Source organism: Haliotis asinina, chromosome 9 (genome assembly GCF_037392515.1).
Source record: "Haliotis asinina isolate JCU_RB_2024 chromosome 9, JCU_Hal_asi_v2, whole genome shotgun sequence".
In the NCBI taxonomy this organism is placed as follows: Eukaryota; Metazoa; Mollusca; class Gastropoda; order Lepetellida; family Haliotidae; genus Haliotis; species Haliotis asinina.
In genome coordinates this window covers 51,095,107-51,112,468 of record NC_090288.1, presented here as the reverse complement: position 1 = coordinate 51,112,468, position 17,362 = coordinate 51,095,107, and the positions used below count along the sequence as shown (strand labels likewise).

The 17,362-nt window shown below is 39.0% G+C and overlaps 1 protein-coding gene across 4 annotated transcripts in view; it reads left to right on the top strand.

Moving 5' to 3' along the window:
• LOC137297014 (ras association domain-containing protein 1 homolog) overlaps positions 1-17,362 on the top strand; it is an 86,840-nt gene that overhangs the window by 22,248 nt on the left and 47,230 nt on the right. Inside the window, exon 1 of one of the 4 annotated variants that reach the window (XM_067828959.1) lies at positions 8,517-9,829. The exons of the other annotated variants lie outside the window; for them this stretch is intronic. Coding sequence (XP_067685060.1) covers positions 8,857-9,829 — 973 coding nt within the window. The 5' untranslated portion in view covers positions 8,517-8,856. Of the gene's footprint in view, positions 1-8,516; positions 9,830-17,362 lie in introns of those variants that run through there. 4 annotated transcript variants of the gene reach the window in all.

Here is a 17,362-nt window from a genome sequence, read left to right as displayed (position 1 = left end):
CAGAGTAAATGATCAAACTATCAGAATATGTGATCAATAAAGATTTGAATGCTTGCAAAATTATTCAAATCTGTTTCTGGTATACTGTTCATGTTGGACACCATTTATCTAAAATCTTGACATGTGAAACAATATTGCTGAATATAATCCAGCGATATCTCTATGCCTTCCATCTTGACGTGATTATGTTACCTAATGAATACCTATACACTGGAGGTCAGTCTGGGTATGTATCTATTCACTGGTATAGATTGAACACAGGTAACATATGGACAGCTTCCCAATGCTGTAGACAGGGCAACTCATATGTTAGGATGGAGTCAGTCTGTCTAGCCTTGCTCTGAATACTTTACAGAATGGAAAACTCACAGATGTGTAGTAATTCTATCCTTTTAAGAGGCAAGTCTCAATAAGCAGACCTTCTGAGGGCCCCATTCTGTTATTCATCATTGTTTATAAATTATCAGTTTATTATTGTTTATAAATTATCATTTAGCCTGTTATTTTTAACCTTTAGAGACTTGTCCTTGTCTATAGTCTGTCATACAGATCCTGAAACAAACATTTATATGTATTTTTCTGAAAATTAAGAATTAAAAATGTATCTAGGCTCCTTTTTCTGACAAGGGATTAGGAGCAGGGGATTGGGGTATTCAGTACATCTGTTTTAAGATTCTGTCTCATTTTCAGGGAGCCATACTGAAAACATATGTAAGACTCATTACAATGATGTATTCATCAGTTTATAGGAAGGTTTGTCAACACTCATATATATTTAGTTTGGCAGTAATTTGGGAGCTAATCATTGTCACGATAAGTTAAGGTTAGATGTCTGACTTTGTCTCCTGGCCATTAGGAGCCTGACTCAGAGGATGTGGGTTCAAATCTCAAGTGAGACTCAACCCAGCAAAAGTATTCAGAAAGTGTAATGCCAAATATATCATGATGAAAACATTTTAAGAATTATATTAGTTATTGTTTCACTGTATGTAATGAATAATACGTAAGTTGTTTATGATTTTGTCCTCATTACCCAACAATCATATTTAATGGACAGTAATCAGTTAGTGCAGTATATTCACCTCACAGTTCGTTCATAGTAGATTTAGTATTCAGGTTTTCCTAAGACCTTTTTTTCCCTGTTGTATGTACCAATATTATCAGTACTTAGGGTAGGATGACAAAGTTCAGTTCAACCTCAGATACGTTTCTCTCCTCTTGCAACAGACAATGTGTTCTTTGCACTAAAAGAATGTACGTCATGATGTTGTGTTTTGAAACCAAAGCCGTGTGCAGCATGTTGAGATGGGCTCAAGTATCACAAAGCCTTGAATGTCAGCTTGCCCACAGCATATCATCATGATGATAACGACAGACACTAGGACAAGTCACTTTGTGTATGTGGTGACTAGGGCTCTTGTGTAATGTATAATTCACACACATAATGAGGGTGAATGCGGATTTGAATCTAATGTTACAATGTTGTTACAGTTGTAACCCTCGTGGAAAATTACAAGTTTTGGTGAAAAGTATGTATTATTTTGCTAAAATTCATCATTACAATGGAAAGCAAGGGGAGTTAATCAAATGTAAATTATGCAATATTTTTTCCCTGAGGTCTGTAATTCTGAAAATAAGGATGCAAGGGTTACCTCCCTTGTTTATCCTTGCTTGTGTGATTTGATGACATCTAATTATGAAATGAACTCAGTGTACTTTTTCCTATCTATCTTCCTTCTGTAATCACAATAATTATTAGCTGGATATTTTCACCATTTTTAATGAAATTGTGTGAATGATTGATGTCAAACTATAGATCTATCATGCTTCTTTCATCGAAAGGACTTCATTGACTCCTCTATGGCCAATGGTGTCAGTTCCCAACAGTGAAATACAACGAAAACTATGTCGGAATAGAAGTGGCAACTCATTGACATTTATGTTTGCGAGCAAGTGATGGTTGTAGTGATGCCAAATACTTTTCCCCTGGGTAAACTGTTTCCTTTGTTTGTGTTGGTGGCTTATGTGTAAATAGGTATTGTAAGACTGAAAGGAGAAGTTAAGTGTTAGGCAATGGACAGAAAGGCGAAACAAGTTGATATGGTAGCCAAGTGGCTAAAGTGTTTGTCCATCACGCCTAAGGGTTCAATTCCCTCAAGGGCACTATGTCAGAAACTCACTTCTGGTGTCACATGCTTTTAGTTTTGCTGGAATATTGCATAAAACTCACTCACTCACCCACCCACTCACTGTTCACCAGTCAAACCGATCTGATAAACCTGCATAGAGGTAATGTGAGTCATAAACCCACTCACTGTTCACCAGTCAAACCGATCTGATCAACCTGCATAGAGGTAATGTGAGTCATAAACCCACTCACTGTTCACCAGTCAAACCGATCTGATCAACCTGCATAGAGGTAATGTGAGTCATAAACCCACTCACTGTTCACCAGTCAAACCGATCTGATCAACCTGCATAGAGGTAATGTGAGTCATAAACCCACTCACTGTTCACCAGTCAAACCGATCTGATCAACCTGCATAGAGGTAATGTGAGTCATAAACCCACTCACTGTTCACCAGTCAAACCGATCTGATCAACCTGCATAGAGGTAATGTGAGTCATAAACCCACTCACTGTTCACCAGTCAAACCGATCTGATCAACCTGCATAGAGGTAATGTGAGTCATAAACTCACTCACTCACTCACTGTTCACCAGTCAAACCGATCTGATCAACCTGCATAGAGGTAATGTGAGTCATAAACTCACTCACTGTTCACCAGTCAAACCGATGTGATCAACCTGCATAGAGGTAATGTGAGTCATAAAACTCACTCACTCACTCACCCACCCACTCACTGTTCACCAGTCAAACCGATCTGATCAACCTGCATAGAGGTAATGTGAGTCATAAACTCACTCACTCACTCACTGTTCACCAGTCAAACCGATCTGATCAACCTGCATAGAGGTAATGTGAGTCATAAACTCACCCACCCACTCACTGTTCACCAGTCAAACCGATCTGATCAACCTGCATAGAGGTAATGTGAGTCATAAACTCACCCACCCACTCACTGTTCACCAGTCAAACCGATCTGATCAACCTGCATAGAGGTAATGTGAGTCATAAAACTCACTCACTCACTCACTCACCCACCCACTCACTGTTCACCAGTCAAACCGATCTGATCAACCTGCATAGAGGTAATGTGAGTCATAAACTCACTCACTCACTCACTGTTCACCAGTCAAACCGATCTGATCAACCTGCATAGAGGTAATGTGAGTCATAAACTCACCCACCCACTCACTGTTCACCAGTCAAACCGATCTGATCAACCTGCATAGAGGTAATGTGAGTCATAAACTCACCCACCCACTCACTGTTCACCAGTCAAACCGATCTGATCAACCTGCATAGAGGTAATGTGAGTCATAAAACTCACTCACTCACTCACTCACCCACCCACTCACTGTTCACCAGTCAAACCGATCTGATCAACCTGCATAGAGGTAATGTGAGTCATAAACTCACTCACTCACTCACTGTTCACCAGTCAAACCGATCTGATCAACCTGCATAGAGGTAATGTGAGTCATAAAACTCACTCACTCACTCACCCACCCACTCACTGTTCACCAGTCAAACCGATCTGATCAACCTGCATAGAGGTAATGTGAGTCATAAACTCACCCACCCACTCACTGTTCACCAGTCAAACCGATCTGATCAACCTGCATAGAGGTAATGTGAGTCATAAAACTCACTCACTCACTCACCCACCCACTCACTGTTCACCAGTCAAACCGATCTGATCAACCTGCATAGAGGTAATGTGAGTCATAAACTCACCCACCCACTCACTGTTCACCAGTCAAACCGATCTGATCAACCTACATAGAGGTAATGTGAGTCATAAACTCATCAAATTCTTATTCCACAAGACAAACACACAAAGATATAAAGCAAACATATTTTTGGTAAGAGGGCAGATTACAAGGTTGTTTTGATGGCCTCTTCCATACTGGTGATGCCGTTGTTACAATGGTTGAATTAGACAAACATGTAGCTTCTGAAATGAGCACATTTTACAGAAATAGATAGGTTCATAATAGATCATAAAATATAGTAAAGAAGAGCCAAGATACTTTCTTCAGTTGTGGAAATTTAGACTTGCCACATAATCTAAACTTATATGGACTTTCTGCTAAATGTTTGTTTCCATGTCTGAATGACAGACTTTGGTTGAATACAAAGTGTCACAAGCTTGGTGTTGCTAACTCAAGGGAGGTAACTCTTGCTGGCTTGCTGTGATTGTAAAGCTCAGTCAGTTTGGTGGTAACACGTACCATCTTGGAGGAGTAGAGTTTTAATGTATAATCTACCAAACAATTTTCTCTTGTCAGATATATATGGAATATTATCTTGGTTTTGAACCACAGTCAGTCCATAACGTTACGAAAAAGAAATGACATGTATTTTTTGTCAGGAATCATTATGTTTTGAAAAAGCAGTATCTAATGTTTTGAGAAACAAAGACGGAATAGCTCTGAAATGAATAATGTCAAGCATGATCATGAGACACTCTGGAGCTTCACTACATCTGATCTGCAGTACAATTGGGTCATGGTGTCTCTACAGCCACACTCTTTGTTCTGTGAACAGATGTTGAACAGCTTCAGCTTTCATATACAGTTGACATAGATAAATATGCTTTTTGCCTAAATATACATTGTGCACCTGAAGACAACTTGCCTTTTTAATTACTTTATGAGTGCACATGGACAGTTTTTGCAAACCTGAATCTGGTGGAACATTCAGGTTGTAGACTCACACAACAAGCATCATTCTATGGTGTTCTCAAAAACGATCGAGAATAGAAAACTATCAGTAATACGTGTTTTGTTTATCAGGTTTATCAGTATTGATATTTTAGCATGTATGTGTATGTATTTTGTTCAGGAAAACAATCACTGTGCACTACCAATTTTCTTTGTACAATGAATATGTTTGAGTCTGCCCCTGGGACAGGCAAACTGTTAACGTCCCTTGATTCGAACCAGTCATTGAAACATGCCATCAGCTCCAAACCCTTTCATCTGACCTATGAGAATGCTGCAAATCAGATCAAGAAAATAATTATTAGAACATCTTTTCTGAAAATTTAAGCAAGAACCATTGAAAATTGCTAAATGTCTTTCATTAATTTCTTTTAACTGTTAGTGGAGAACTTTGTCCAAATAAATTTGAACGAATCTTACCTGTTTTAAATTATGGCTCTATTTGCTCAAGAAAGCTGCCCTCAGGTTTGCTGATGTCATCTTTTTGTTAGTGCAGTCATTCTTTGGTCAAAATTTGGCCTGAAGTAGGATGTTCTCAGATCATTGTTTTGCCCAGGTGAGACCTACTATTGCATTTTGCTGACATTGCTTTGTCCACATTTGTGTGTGATTTGCTAGTGTTACTGACTTGTTAAGTTGAATGTCGTGTGCCCAGAACATATGAATTGTTGTTCATTATGGTAATCACTGGATTGATGTTTTGACAAGCCAGCATCATACACCTGGTATACTGCTGGGAGCAGGATAAAACAATTAAGTATGTAAAAATAAGCTCAGAACTGATGATAAATGAAAATAGGAATGTTTCTTCTCCAGCCACTCCTTATCTCCCAAAGTTGAAGGAAGGACCACATTCAACAAAAGTTTGTATACCCCTGGTGACACCTGCACAATATGAATCAACATCATAATAAAGTTATAAATAAAGTAATAAAAAATAAATAATATATAGTATTTATCTCTGGGTAGGAGTTTGAAATGTCAGACCATGAGATGTCAGTGGCCTGCATCCTCTAGTGAAAAGCAATTGTATGAAGTACATTTATCATGCCTATTTATTGTCTGATAGACATTTCCCCTGGGTTGAACATGTAAACATGCAAGTGTTTCAATGGCACTTTGAAATGATAAAGATGAGGGAGAGAATGATAAAGAATTACTCATAACCACTAAAATAGTTTGTTCCTAATGATGAAAAAGTTGACATCCATAAATTTTATCCGTTATCTTCCAGTTTTTCATGATAAGGAATCAAAACACTGTTATGCAGGTGATGTGAAAATCAAAGTTTCTGACAGGTTTGAAATAGTGCTTGCGAGTGTGTTCTGACTGTTTGGCAGCAGTTTCAAGCAACTTTCAAGACAAAGACACGATGTTGAATGCATAGTGAAGGAGAAAAAAAGTCCTAAAGAAATATAGCAGCGTAAAGAGAAGGTCAACACGCGCCTGTGACAGTGAGGACAACGAAGTAACAGTTGACGGCGAGGGGATTGTGCTGACACTTGTAACAATAGACACGTAAACGCACCTTGCTGGCATTGTTACCTGTCCTGCGTAGTTCGATTAGGCTTACCCGGCTACACAGGAATGGCATCGCCTGGAACAGATTGTGCTTATGTTTTATGTGTTTGGACTGTTTATTATATCAGCTGCAGCGAGGTCATCTAAACTGATCTTTTTTTTCCCTTACATTTTTATTATATGTTTTTTGATTGGAATATACATGGGTACTGATATCAAATGTATTGTTTTGAGAAAATATGTTGGCAGTGTTACAACCTTACAGTTATCTTAAGGACTCAGGATAGACCAGTGGTTTTCATTTTTTATGTTCATAATTCATTCTTTTGACTTCCAAAATTGGTTAAAGGTGTTAAAATGAGAAAAGGTCTCTCGAAACACGATACTATGGTGGATAAATAACTTTTAGGATATTGATTGTGCTATTAAGGTTTTTATTAATTATTATGAATGAAATGTTGAAAGTGTGTATAAACAAATCTTACCTTCACCTGGATCACCATGGCAGAAATTAATTATAGGTACATGATATTTTAGCTCTGATAACTGAAAATTCTATTTATGTCTCAATCTTAACATTTTACACCCATCCATCTGAATCTTTCATCAGGTAGACCATGCCATGAAGACAAAGAAAGTAAGACACAAGTCCTTGTCTAGACTCTTGTCTTCATGTGCTGAGTTTTCATATGAGATATAGCAGATAAATCAGTAATTTGAGGAAATTGTTCACACCAGTGGAAAGATAGTAGATCTTGGCTGTGACACCGTCTGTTAGGAGACCTGGTGAGACAGGAGGCTTACACAGCTATTGTGGATGTAATGTTATATACACTCTCATTGTGAGACGACACACATGTGGCAAGGCCAGGGCTTGTCCAAGTCATTACAAAACACATGTGATTTGTATTGGACAATGAGCTTGTGTTCTCTACTTAGATTGATAGGGAAATAAGGAGATGGTATGTTTTGTTGGAAGATGAAAGATTGCTTTGTTGAATCCCTTTTCATCTATGTTGAGATGATTATGTTCTTAAGAACTTCTTAAAGGTATTTACTGCATTTTTTGCTAAGGTTTTCAAATGAATTATCTTTTTAAAAAATCATTTTCAGAGATATAATCCTCTTTTGGTTTTTTTTTTCATGCTTTAAAAGATGAATTATTTTCACCTTGAAGTGTTTTCATTGACTTTTGTGGGTATGGTTTGTTTTGGCACCATTTTAGCAATTTCCCAGAAATATCACAGAGACACCAAACACAGGCTTCACACATTCAATGACAATAAAGTGAAGATTCAATTAATCAAGGAAAATCCATCTTTTAAAATAATTAATTCAATATGTAGAAGTAATTTTGACATTGCTGAATTCATCCACAGCTGTTTATCATTTCTAATACCCTGATAAGAAGTCTAACAACAAGCACCTGCTCCTCTGAAAATCGGGGCTGTCAAGGTTGTAATGTGAGTTCAATGTCCCCATTTGTACCACACAACACAAATATGCTGTCTCCATGACATGGTCTTCCAAGTGCAGATATTTTCTCACGTCAGCAGTCAGTAATTAATCTAAAGGCCCTTATTTTTGAAACAATATTCCCTAAATCATTAGTGCATGCATTTCTATTGAACAGGTTTAAATTAAACTTCTAGAATTGATTACCATCTTTTGATCTTGATTTGAAATCTGACACCAAGTGTTTTCACACATGTGGTGTAACTACCATATCCAACTGTTCCACTCAGAAGGGTCTCGACCTCTGTCCTGTGACTAGTGACCTCTGATCATGTCACAGCTGTTGATACGAGTAGCTCAGCAGACCACTGACATATAGATGGATAACTGCCATGGTGGTGTGTGGACTGTTCCTTTCAGGGAGGTGTGATGTGTTTATGAAGGTGTGTGTTTATTTGTGAGTATAACAGGTAATTCAGTGGGTCCACACCCCATGTTACAGTCTGCCGCTCCTGTGTGTCATCAGTCAGGGTGGCTGAGTCCACATCAGTGACAGACATAATATTACCACGTTCTCATAGAGCGACACAGCTGAGTGAACTCAGATTTGTGTGGTGGTGGTGAAACGTTCACCTGTACACCGTCGTCGTATGGGGTGACTAACTGGAGTTGAGGCAAGGATTGTCTGCACATGCTCAGAAAGAAGGACGTCCGCTTTCATTACAAAAGTTGTGGAGACACTATAACAACTCCTGAACATGTTGAATGGGAAATAGTACATTTGTCGTGGCTGTTGGGATAACACTGGGATACCAAGAGTCGGTGTGCACATTATCAGAGAGAGAGAAGTCGTGTTGCTATATTTAGAGTATGAGAGGGTAATCGGAGTAGAGCTTGGATATACTGTGCCGTCTGCTCCCAGGGCTACAGGTTGATCTAACAGTTACTGCCAGGTTTGAAAGAGGGCCAAAACCGAGGATGAGTTCTTTACCTCTCGCTGCTCACAGTAACGGCAAGCTGGGTACTAGGGATGGATGATAGTGGATACTACAGCAAGCGGTCGGAACAGTTTAAATTCAACAGTGGTAGCAGAAGCGAAAACTTCCCTCCTGATGACATCTTCCATCTTAAGTTTAGTGATATAGGCAAGTCTAAGTCTTACAGGTATTTTCGACATGGTTTTAAAGATGAGGAGGATTTTGAAGAGTTCAAACAAGATTTGAGAGATTTCAGGAAGTTAAAAGAAGAAGTGAAAGAGGTGTATAAATATTCTGACTCTCGGAGTGGCATCAAAACAAAAACGACTCACCGACGTAGTCGCTGTTTCACTGGGAGCAGAGACTCTCTTCATGATCCCCTAATGGAGTTCTTTAAAGGGGACGAGCATTTTCAGGAGTTTGAACGTGTGTTTGACACCATCAGTAGCAGAAAAAGATTTTCAACAGATTTCGACCCATTTAGGTGGACAGGGAAAGGTTCAGCTACAAGTAGTGGGGAGGGTGGAGGGGCATCTGGGGGAAGGAACTCGAGTCAGGACAGGGTGAGGGGAGACAGGGGAATAGAAAGTAAAGATGGGGATGCTTATGAGAATGTTTTCTCAGATCTCAGCATGGATGACAGTTTCTTGGATTTTTTTAACAATGATGAAGATTTTATGGAGTTTGAGCTCGAACTGGAAAAGTTCAAAAGTAATCGAAGATCTCGGGTATTGGATGGACTCAATAGACGCAACAGTTGTGATATATTCGGAGATGTGAAAGCTTTCTGTGATAGAAGTCTAAGACGTGATTCTTCCAACAACTCCTCAAAAGGTAGTGACCACCATGACAGGGACAGCAGTATGTGGAACTCAGCAGAGGAGTGGGACTTTGTCCTCAACAAACTAAAGCGGAATAGCCGATTATTCTCAGATAAAGGACCACCCCCTGATTCTGATATATTTAGTGAGGAACCTATTTATGTACACAAAATCCAGGTAGAAGAGAGACCCAGTGGTGATAAAGGTAAGCATAATGTGGGTTTTTTATTTCTGTAATCAAAGGCAAAGATCTATTGTGTCAGGATCTTTTCAATATTCATAATGTTGCTTTAGTTTCAATCATACACATGGTGTAAATGTTTCCATGTAGTTCAGACAGGTTTCAAATTATCTGTGTGAGTTCAGACTCATATGATTTATTCAGTTGATTGGAAATGTTCCAACGCACCTCTTTCAGATTGATTGTTTGACAAATGTTTTGACTGATGTTACCGAAGGAGCTCCTCATCAGTTGTCAGTACCTTAAAGGAGTATCTGAAACACCTGTGTGATTGTGTGTCTGACCCTAATAAATTCCATTGCATAATAACAAGCAATATCTGTGATTGATGTTAATCGGTTGAAACAGTATCAATGGAGTCCTGTTTCTATAAGGATTGTGTAAGGTTATTCATTTTACAAATTTCCAGGACAGGTCATATTAATTTCTATCCTGTATGTATTATGGGTATTTTTGTAATAATCCCATGGCTGTTTGTGTTTTTTGTGATATTGTTTCGATCGATTGCATTTTGTTACTTATTCTGAACAACATTGCCATGCAATATGTGTTTAACTTTGATCATTCCTTCTCAGTTCTGACCATCCACTTACTTTATGCTTTCTGAAGGCTTTCCTCATTGTCTTGAAATATTTCCTTCTATTGTAAATGATCATGTGTTTTGACCATGCAAGAATGTACTCTCATCTTACCTGGCCTTGATAACCTCAAGAGATTTACAGATGGATAAATTCTCAGATTTTGATATACCACCATGCTTCACAAAGATAGGCCTCTTTTTAAAGCTTTAGGTATCTTATTTGAGCCGTGTATGAATAGATTTATGTCCCTGTTCTATTTCAGGTTAGTTTACCATTTATGACCTGCACAAGTCGTCCATGTCAAACGTGATTACCCGCCATTGTTAACTCCCTTGTAGACTGCAGATTATTTAATGCACATTGAACTAAATTAGCTTCAGGTTTAGAGTGATAATCAGGTATTTGGCAGTGGTTCTGGTTCTGAGGTTTATCGTTCACAGTGGTGGAAGGGTGACGCAGTTCTTGACATTTGCTGAAAATAACATGGGGAAATGATTGTGTGATGTTTACATTCAGGCAAAGTGCCATTTGTACAGGTGTATTGAGTTGCTTGCGCATTCTGCGGTGATGATGCTTCCGCTGGGTATGGTGATGGCCAGGGGGATGACAGATGCACCCCGACATGTTCATGTGAGCATGTGATGGCAGAATGTAAATAAATAATCTCATCTGTGATGGAGTTACCAGAGTATGATACACCAAAATGAAATGTCTTCACTTGACTTCATGTTAGAAACCACTGGCATGAGGAAGATGACATTCAGTGTCCTGTACAATGAAAGTTTATATGTCAGTGAGGCATGATAGTGAATCAGATTGAGATGCGATTTTTGTTGTAAGTTGTGATAGTGTCTTGTAATATCCTTGATGCCTGATATTAGACACTTCTTAGAAGTGTATCTTAGAATGTGATACTTTTGGCAGAGGTTCCTGTGATTCACTGGAATTCTGTTTGGGGAATGATTTGTTATTTTATGTGGACTTGGTAGCTGTTTATGGTAGTATTTGTGTGTAGTATTTGGGGCCAAACATTTAAAAATGTTCTTGAAAGTATTTTAGAAGTATTTGTCATTAAAATGTGTCAAGTTAATTTGAAAAGGTGAAAATGTTTCTTAGATTTGTGACCAACAATCTAATATACCAGTTGATTAGTTAGGGGTGATTAATGGACAATTAAAACAGCATTCACTCCTTCATTTATTTATGCCCACTCACTCCTAAGCCATTACTCACTCACTCTCATAATCATGACCACTGCTCATAGTCACTGAAGTGAACATATTTTACAGAAAAGAAAGTTCTTAAGAGACAGTGAAAAGGAGCCCTGAGACTTTTCTTCATTTGACTTGCATGGACTTCCATGGATATATTTCCGTCAGAGTCTGTGTGACATTCTAAGCTTTTTGAGGTATGCACAGAGGTAAGAAATGTGTCACACATGTTTCTCAATGTGACACTTACACTGGCAGGGATTGTATTCACGACATTGTTGGCAGATGGAACACATCCATACATTGTTAGGGTCAGGATGTCCCGTTCACCTTTCTAGTCCCTGTCTGGAGCCCATAGGTGGATATCCTGTCACTGATTGTCCTCATAGTACAGGCTCTGACGCACCACTTGGAGGACATAATGGTTGTGGTGATGCTAGTGACACAATGGAGGCAGTGACCAATTAGTGAGGTCATGGATGGCTGTGGGTGTTGTACACAGAGGCAGTTTTGTACAAGTTGGAATTAAATGGTGTTGATAGGCTATCATAGCGTCATGTGAAGTGCTGTACAGCACAGTAATATGAATATGTACTCTGGGTTAGATTGTATGGCAGGCTTGTTGCTCACTCAGATGGTCAGATAGATCCATTGACGGTACAAGTTGTCCAATAGAGATCAATGCTGACAGATATTCATGGAGTAAATACAAGAATTGTATGTTCTGAATGAGGTGGTTTAACTGGTTGCTGATGACTGATACAATGCATCACATCATTGTCTTGCATAGTGAATCAGCATGTCAGATGATTAACAAATGTTCTTTAAACATCTTCCAGTGTGATAGCATAGGACAGGGGTTACGACAATATACCTCACTCCGTCTAGCCGTAATTGTATGGTCGTTCTCTGTTCTATTTTCGGGACATGTGGACTTGAGACAAACTTCACCATTGCCTTCCCATAACATAGGCCTATCCCTGGTTTTGACCTCTTTGGTCTGCTGTTACTGCCTCAGCATGGATGATTCAAGTAGATTGATTCCATGAAATAGCCATTACGTTTTCTGATTGGACATTGATTTCCTCTAAAGTTGCTGATCAAACAGTTCTGTGTATCTCGTTTTCAAGTTTTATGCATGTTTGTTATGTAACAGTGAGTATCGTAAAACTGACACTTGAGAGAATATCATTCCAAAGTAGTGAAGAATACCATTTTGTGGCCACATGATCACGACCAGAAACAGTCCATTCATGTGTGGTAGAACATCAGCTGAGATTGATGTACTTCCTTAGATCCAGTGTAAAGGGCATTTTGTTGTAAGAAATTAAAACATGAAGCAGAACTTTTTTAACAATTCTGCATAAAGTGCCATATTAGCTGACTTCAGTTTTCTCCTGTTCAAGGGATAGTTTAAGAAGGTATCTACTACAGTCCAGCACTTCCCAAGTCAAAGGGCTACCTCTCCTGAGCAGTGACAGGTATGACTGTATATCGGTCATCAGACTGGAATGATCTGTCAGAGTAATCTCTTATCTTTAAGAAATGTATATGAGTGAATAACAGCTTTTCTGATGGCAATACAAAGAGTTAGTGATTCAAATCGCTGTGGGGCAATCAGGGTAACAACATACAACCGCTTCAGCCAAGGTTCACGGCTGGCTGGCTCCATATCCTTGTGTGAGACGAGGCACATGAATAGGTGGGAATTTGGCCTTGGGGATACTATTCCATTTAGTCTCACAAAGTACTACTGAAAAGCTTAGTCTGTATACATAATTTCATTTCATGTCTTGTAAATATGATACAGTTTGATAGTGTTTATGCTAGAAGCATATTGGGCATCTCATGTAGGAAATTCACAGATGGGAACATCGCAATAACCTTGCCTTGTTCCTGAAAGAATCTTTTTGATTACATGGACATTAGAATTCAGACTGAGCCATGTGCGTATGTATATGTACATTAAGAACAAGCTGTCGTACATGCTGGTGTGTATGAATATATGCATGTATTCAGGTGTTTATTCATAAGAATAATAATATGTATTATGTTCAGTTCATATCCTACACAGGAATGTGGGGTAGCCTAGTGGTTGAGGCATTCGATTGTCACAATGAAGACCTGGGTTCGATTCCCTACATGGATACAATGTGTGAAGCCCATTCTGATGTCCCTAGCCATGATATTGCTGGACTATTGCTAAGAGCGGCATAAAACTAACCTGAATCATTAAGTCAAATATGCAGCTCAGCTAAACACTATCATATATTTAGATGGTAGACAGTGTATGGACAAATGGCTGCAATATATCAGTTGGGACATGTTTGAGTATAGTGAAACCATTTGCATTTAATGTTGGAGATTACTGGCAAGGAAGTGTAGAAAGTTAATTCCATGGTAATATAGTTGTATCTATATCATACTTGTAAAACATTGAATCTAGGATATCTGTGTTTTACCTGTGAAACAGTCATAGAATTTGTCTAGGATATCTGTTTTACCTGTGAAACAGTCGCAGTATTTGTCTGACCTATTGGAATAGGTGAAATTTCATGAATATTCTTAGAGAGGAATAATTGGATTCTTGACCTCAATGAGGTCGCTATTAATGTCACAATACCATGTTGAACAAGAAAGACAGAAACATCCCACCCTTTCCTGCAAGTCTACTGCTGTCATGAAGTGCCAGGGTTTATGTCACAACAAGGATCACAGTCTCATAAAATTTGAGAAATGTTTCATGAACGCCTTTTGTTATGTCCCGAAGCCCAAGCAATGAAACCTGATGCTATAAAAGAGCTGTACACTGAATCAATGCTCTCCCTAATGAGTCCCAATCTTTCTGTTGTCAGAACACACATCCTGGGCTTTTACATGTCTGTGTTTTATTGTAATCCGATGCTAAGAAATAATTTCGATGTCAGACATCTAGACATGCTGGGGTAGGTCCATGTAATTGTCTGCTGATAAAAAGGTCATGGTGATGTTGGGCATGATGTATATAGATATACTGTGTGTGCATCTCGTGTGTACAGAGGAAGTTGTATTGCAGTATATAAATGTTGGAATAGAAGATGAATATTCAATGGTTGTAAAAAGGAGATAGTGTATACTCGTCATGGGTGTATCGTGACGACATAATTAGATTTGTTCCATAATGCTCATATAATACTTAATAGTCAAATATAAGTGAAATATGTTCATTGAAACATTTGTTTTTGTAAATCTGGTTTCAGCTGTACTCTTATCCTAACGTTTTTTCCGTTTCCATTGGTAACAGATCCAATGGACAGGAAATATGTTGAAACTTGGTTATTTAAAAATGTTCCTGAAATTTTGGATGGAATAATTCCCTCCATGAAGCAGGTTATTGGTTTAAGCTGATTACAAAATGCACAACCTACATCACAATGATGATATTGTTATTCAAAATGCAAATGCAAGTGAATTCCCAAGTATCAGATATTTCTAGTAGGTTAGCTTGCTGTCACTTGCCATACATCCACAGAAATACATCCAATGAGCCTTTATATGTCTGCACAAAGACTGTAACCCCTGATAAAAGAACATCTCTCGTCATCTCAGAAGCAGCACTTGTAATAACCTTCCCTTGTATTGTCCGTTTACTAAACATTCCTCTGAATCAATTCAAAGGACAGTTGTTCAAATCTCTGTTGCACAATTTTCTGCAGTTTTTTTACCTTTCCCTCCTTTGTGAACGTCCTTTATAGATACTGAACTGCTGTAATACAAGTCTTTTAGCATTAATGCTCACTTGTGTGATGTCTTAATCAAGTGGTAAGCGATTGTGGAGATAACAAACATGTTTTAGGAGATATGTAATGAGCAACACCATGCTGTCATGGACTGGAGTCTGAATCAGGCCTGTTGTGTGCTTTGTAATCTCTCTCTTTCTCTTATTTTCTCTTTCTCTCCCTTTCACTCACTCTCTCTCTTCCTCGCTCTCTTTCTTCCTCTCTCTCCTTCTTTCTCTTGTTCTGCCTCTTTCTCTTTTTCTCCCTCCCTCTCCCTTTCTCTCTCCGTCCTCTCTCACTGACTCACTGAGACAAGCTAGGGAGTCTTCTTCCTTATACATTATACCTTTTGCTGTCTGGCTGCTTGCTCCTTGTACCCTGACCATGTGTATGAGACTCTTGATGGGATGTCTATATACGCGAGATGGGGTGTCCTTAGTTAGACTAACACCTAGTCTCTGCAATAAACATATTTTTCAGAAAAAAAATACTATCCATAGTGAAAAAGTAAAATATAATGAAAAGTAGCTCTGAAACTTTCTTCTTTTTCAGGGGAAATCTAGACTTGCGACATACTCTGGGCTTGCATAGCTTTCTTGGATATATTTGTTTCAGGGTCTGTATGGCATCCTGGCATGTGCTTTGTTAGGGTGGGTTGTTTCAGGTGTAGCGGTGGCCATGTTGTTCAGGTAGGGTGTCCATGTGGTGGTGTGTCCATATTGTGTACTTGCTCATCTCAGAAATAATGTGACCTTGTGGTGACCCTACACAGGAGTGAGTGACTTGGGTTTTGCACCGCTTTCAGCAACATTCCAGAAATATCACACTGATTAACACCAGAAATAAGCTTCACACATTGTACCCATGTTGCGAATCAAACACCTGCACAGGAAGACCCAATTAATAAATATATTTCTTCTGGACACAAACATCCCCGGCTCCATGATGGCCTGGTAACCTACATTGTTTATCTCCATGTTATCAGAACATGATCAGTACAACATGTCTGCCGTACCTGGACAACCTGTCACACAACAGTACAGGTTATTGTCATCAGACAACCTCTGCCAACAGAGCAGTGACAGCTTCAGCTTTGTGTTGATGCGTTGTCTAACATTTGTCAGACCGTTCATTAAACTGCTGAGTCATAGGGTACCCTGGTGTTTGAATTGTTAGCTCTGGTTTGATTCGAGACATGCTTACCACTTGGTTCAACCCTTAGTCAAAGATACTCTGAATGTGTTAAATAAGATGGTGGATTTTGTGTTCTCAAGTTTTAGTCTCTCAGGCCTGTCTGTGGTGGAGGGTATACAGCCTCTTTATTGAACAGCTACATAGTGATGCTTCTTTAATTGGCATTCAAGACAGGGAAAGGGTGGTATGGAGATTTGGATCTGATTTTATGAGGCATCCGATTAGTCCAGAAGAAAACATTCACTGAAGCAGAAGATCCAACGGGTCACCTGTGTCACTGGCAAGGACAATGGGTCAGACACACGTCTCTCCATGTGTTTGTTTATAATGAATAACTAGAGTCTAAGCAGGCGAGGATTTAACACTTCACCTGAGGCAGCACATGTCGTGTGTGTGGAATTAAGTACTCTATAGTATACAACAGCGGTGAATGAGATAGGTGCAAGTCACCAGGTAAACTTGTGATGTAGGCTTGCTTGTGAAGGGCTTGTGTTCTCAGAGACATGTAGTGTACTTGAGTATGTGAACGGATTTGGGAGTTTGAAATAGTACAGGTGGAAAGTGCAGGCAGTCAGGTTCATGGGTTGAAGGACAGAAATCAGTGTCCATAGTTGTTCATTGGTTTGAATCCCCAATTTACTTTCATTATGGTTCTTGGTTTGTTAGCACCTGTCATCTGGGAACATCTTGACCTTTCTTCTTGGACATGTTCTGATACAACAGCAGTGTATATTTACAGCCAAAGTGCCATTA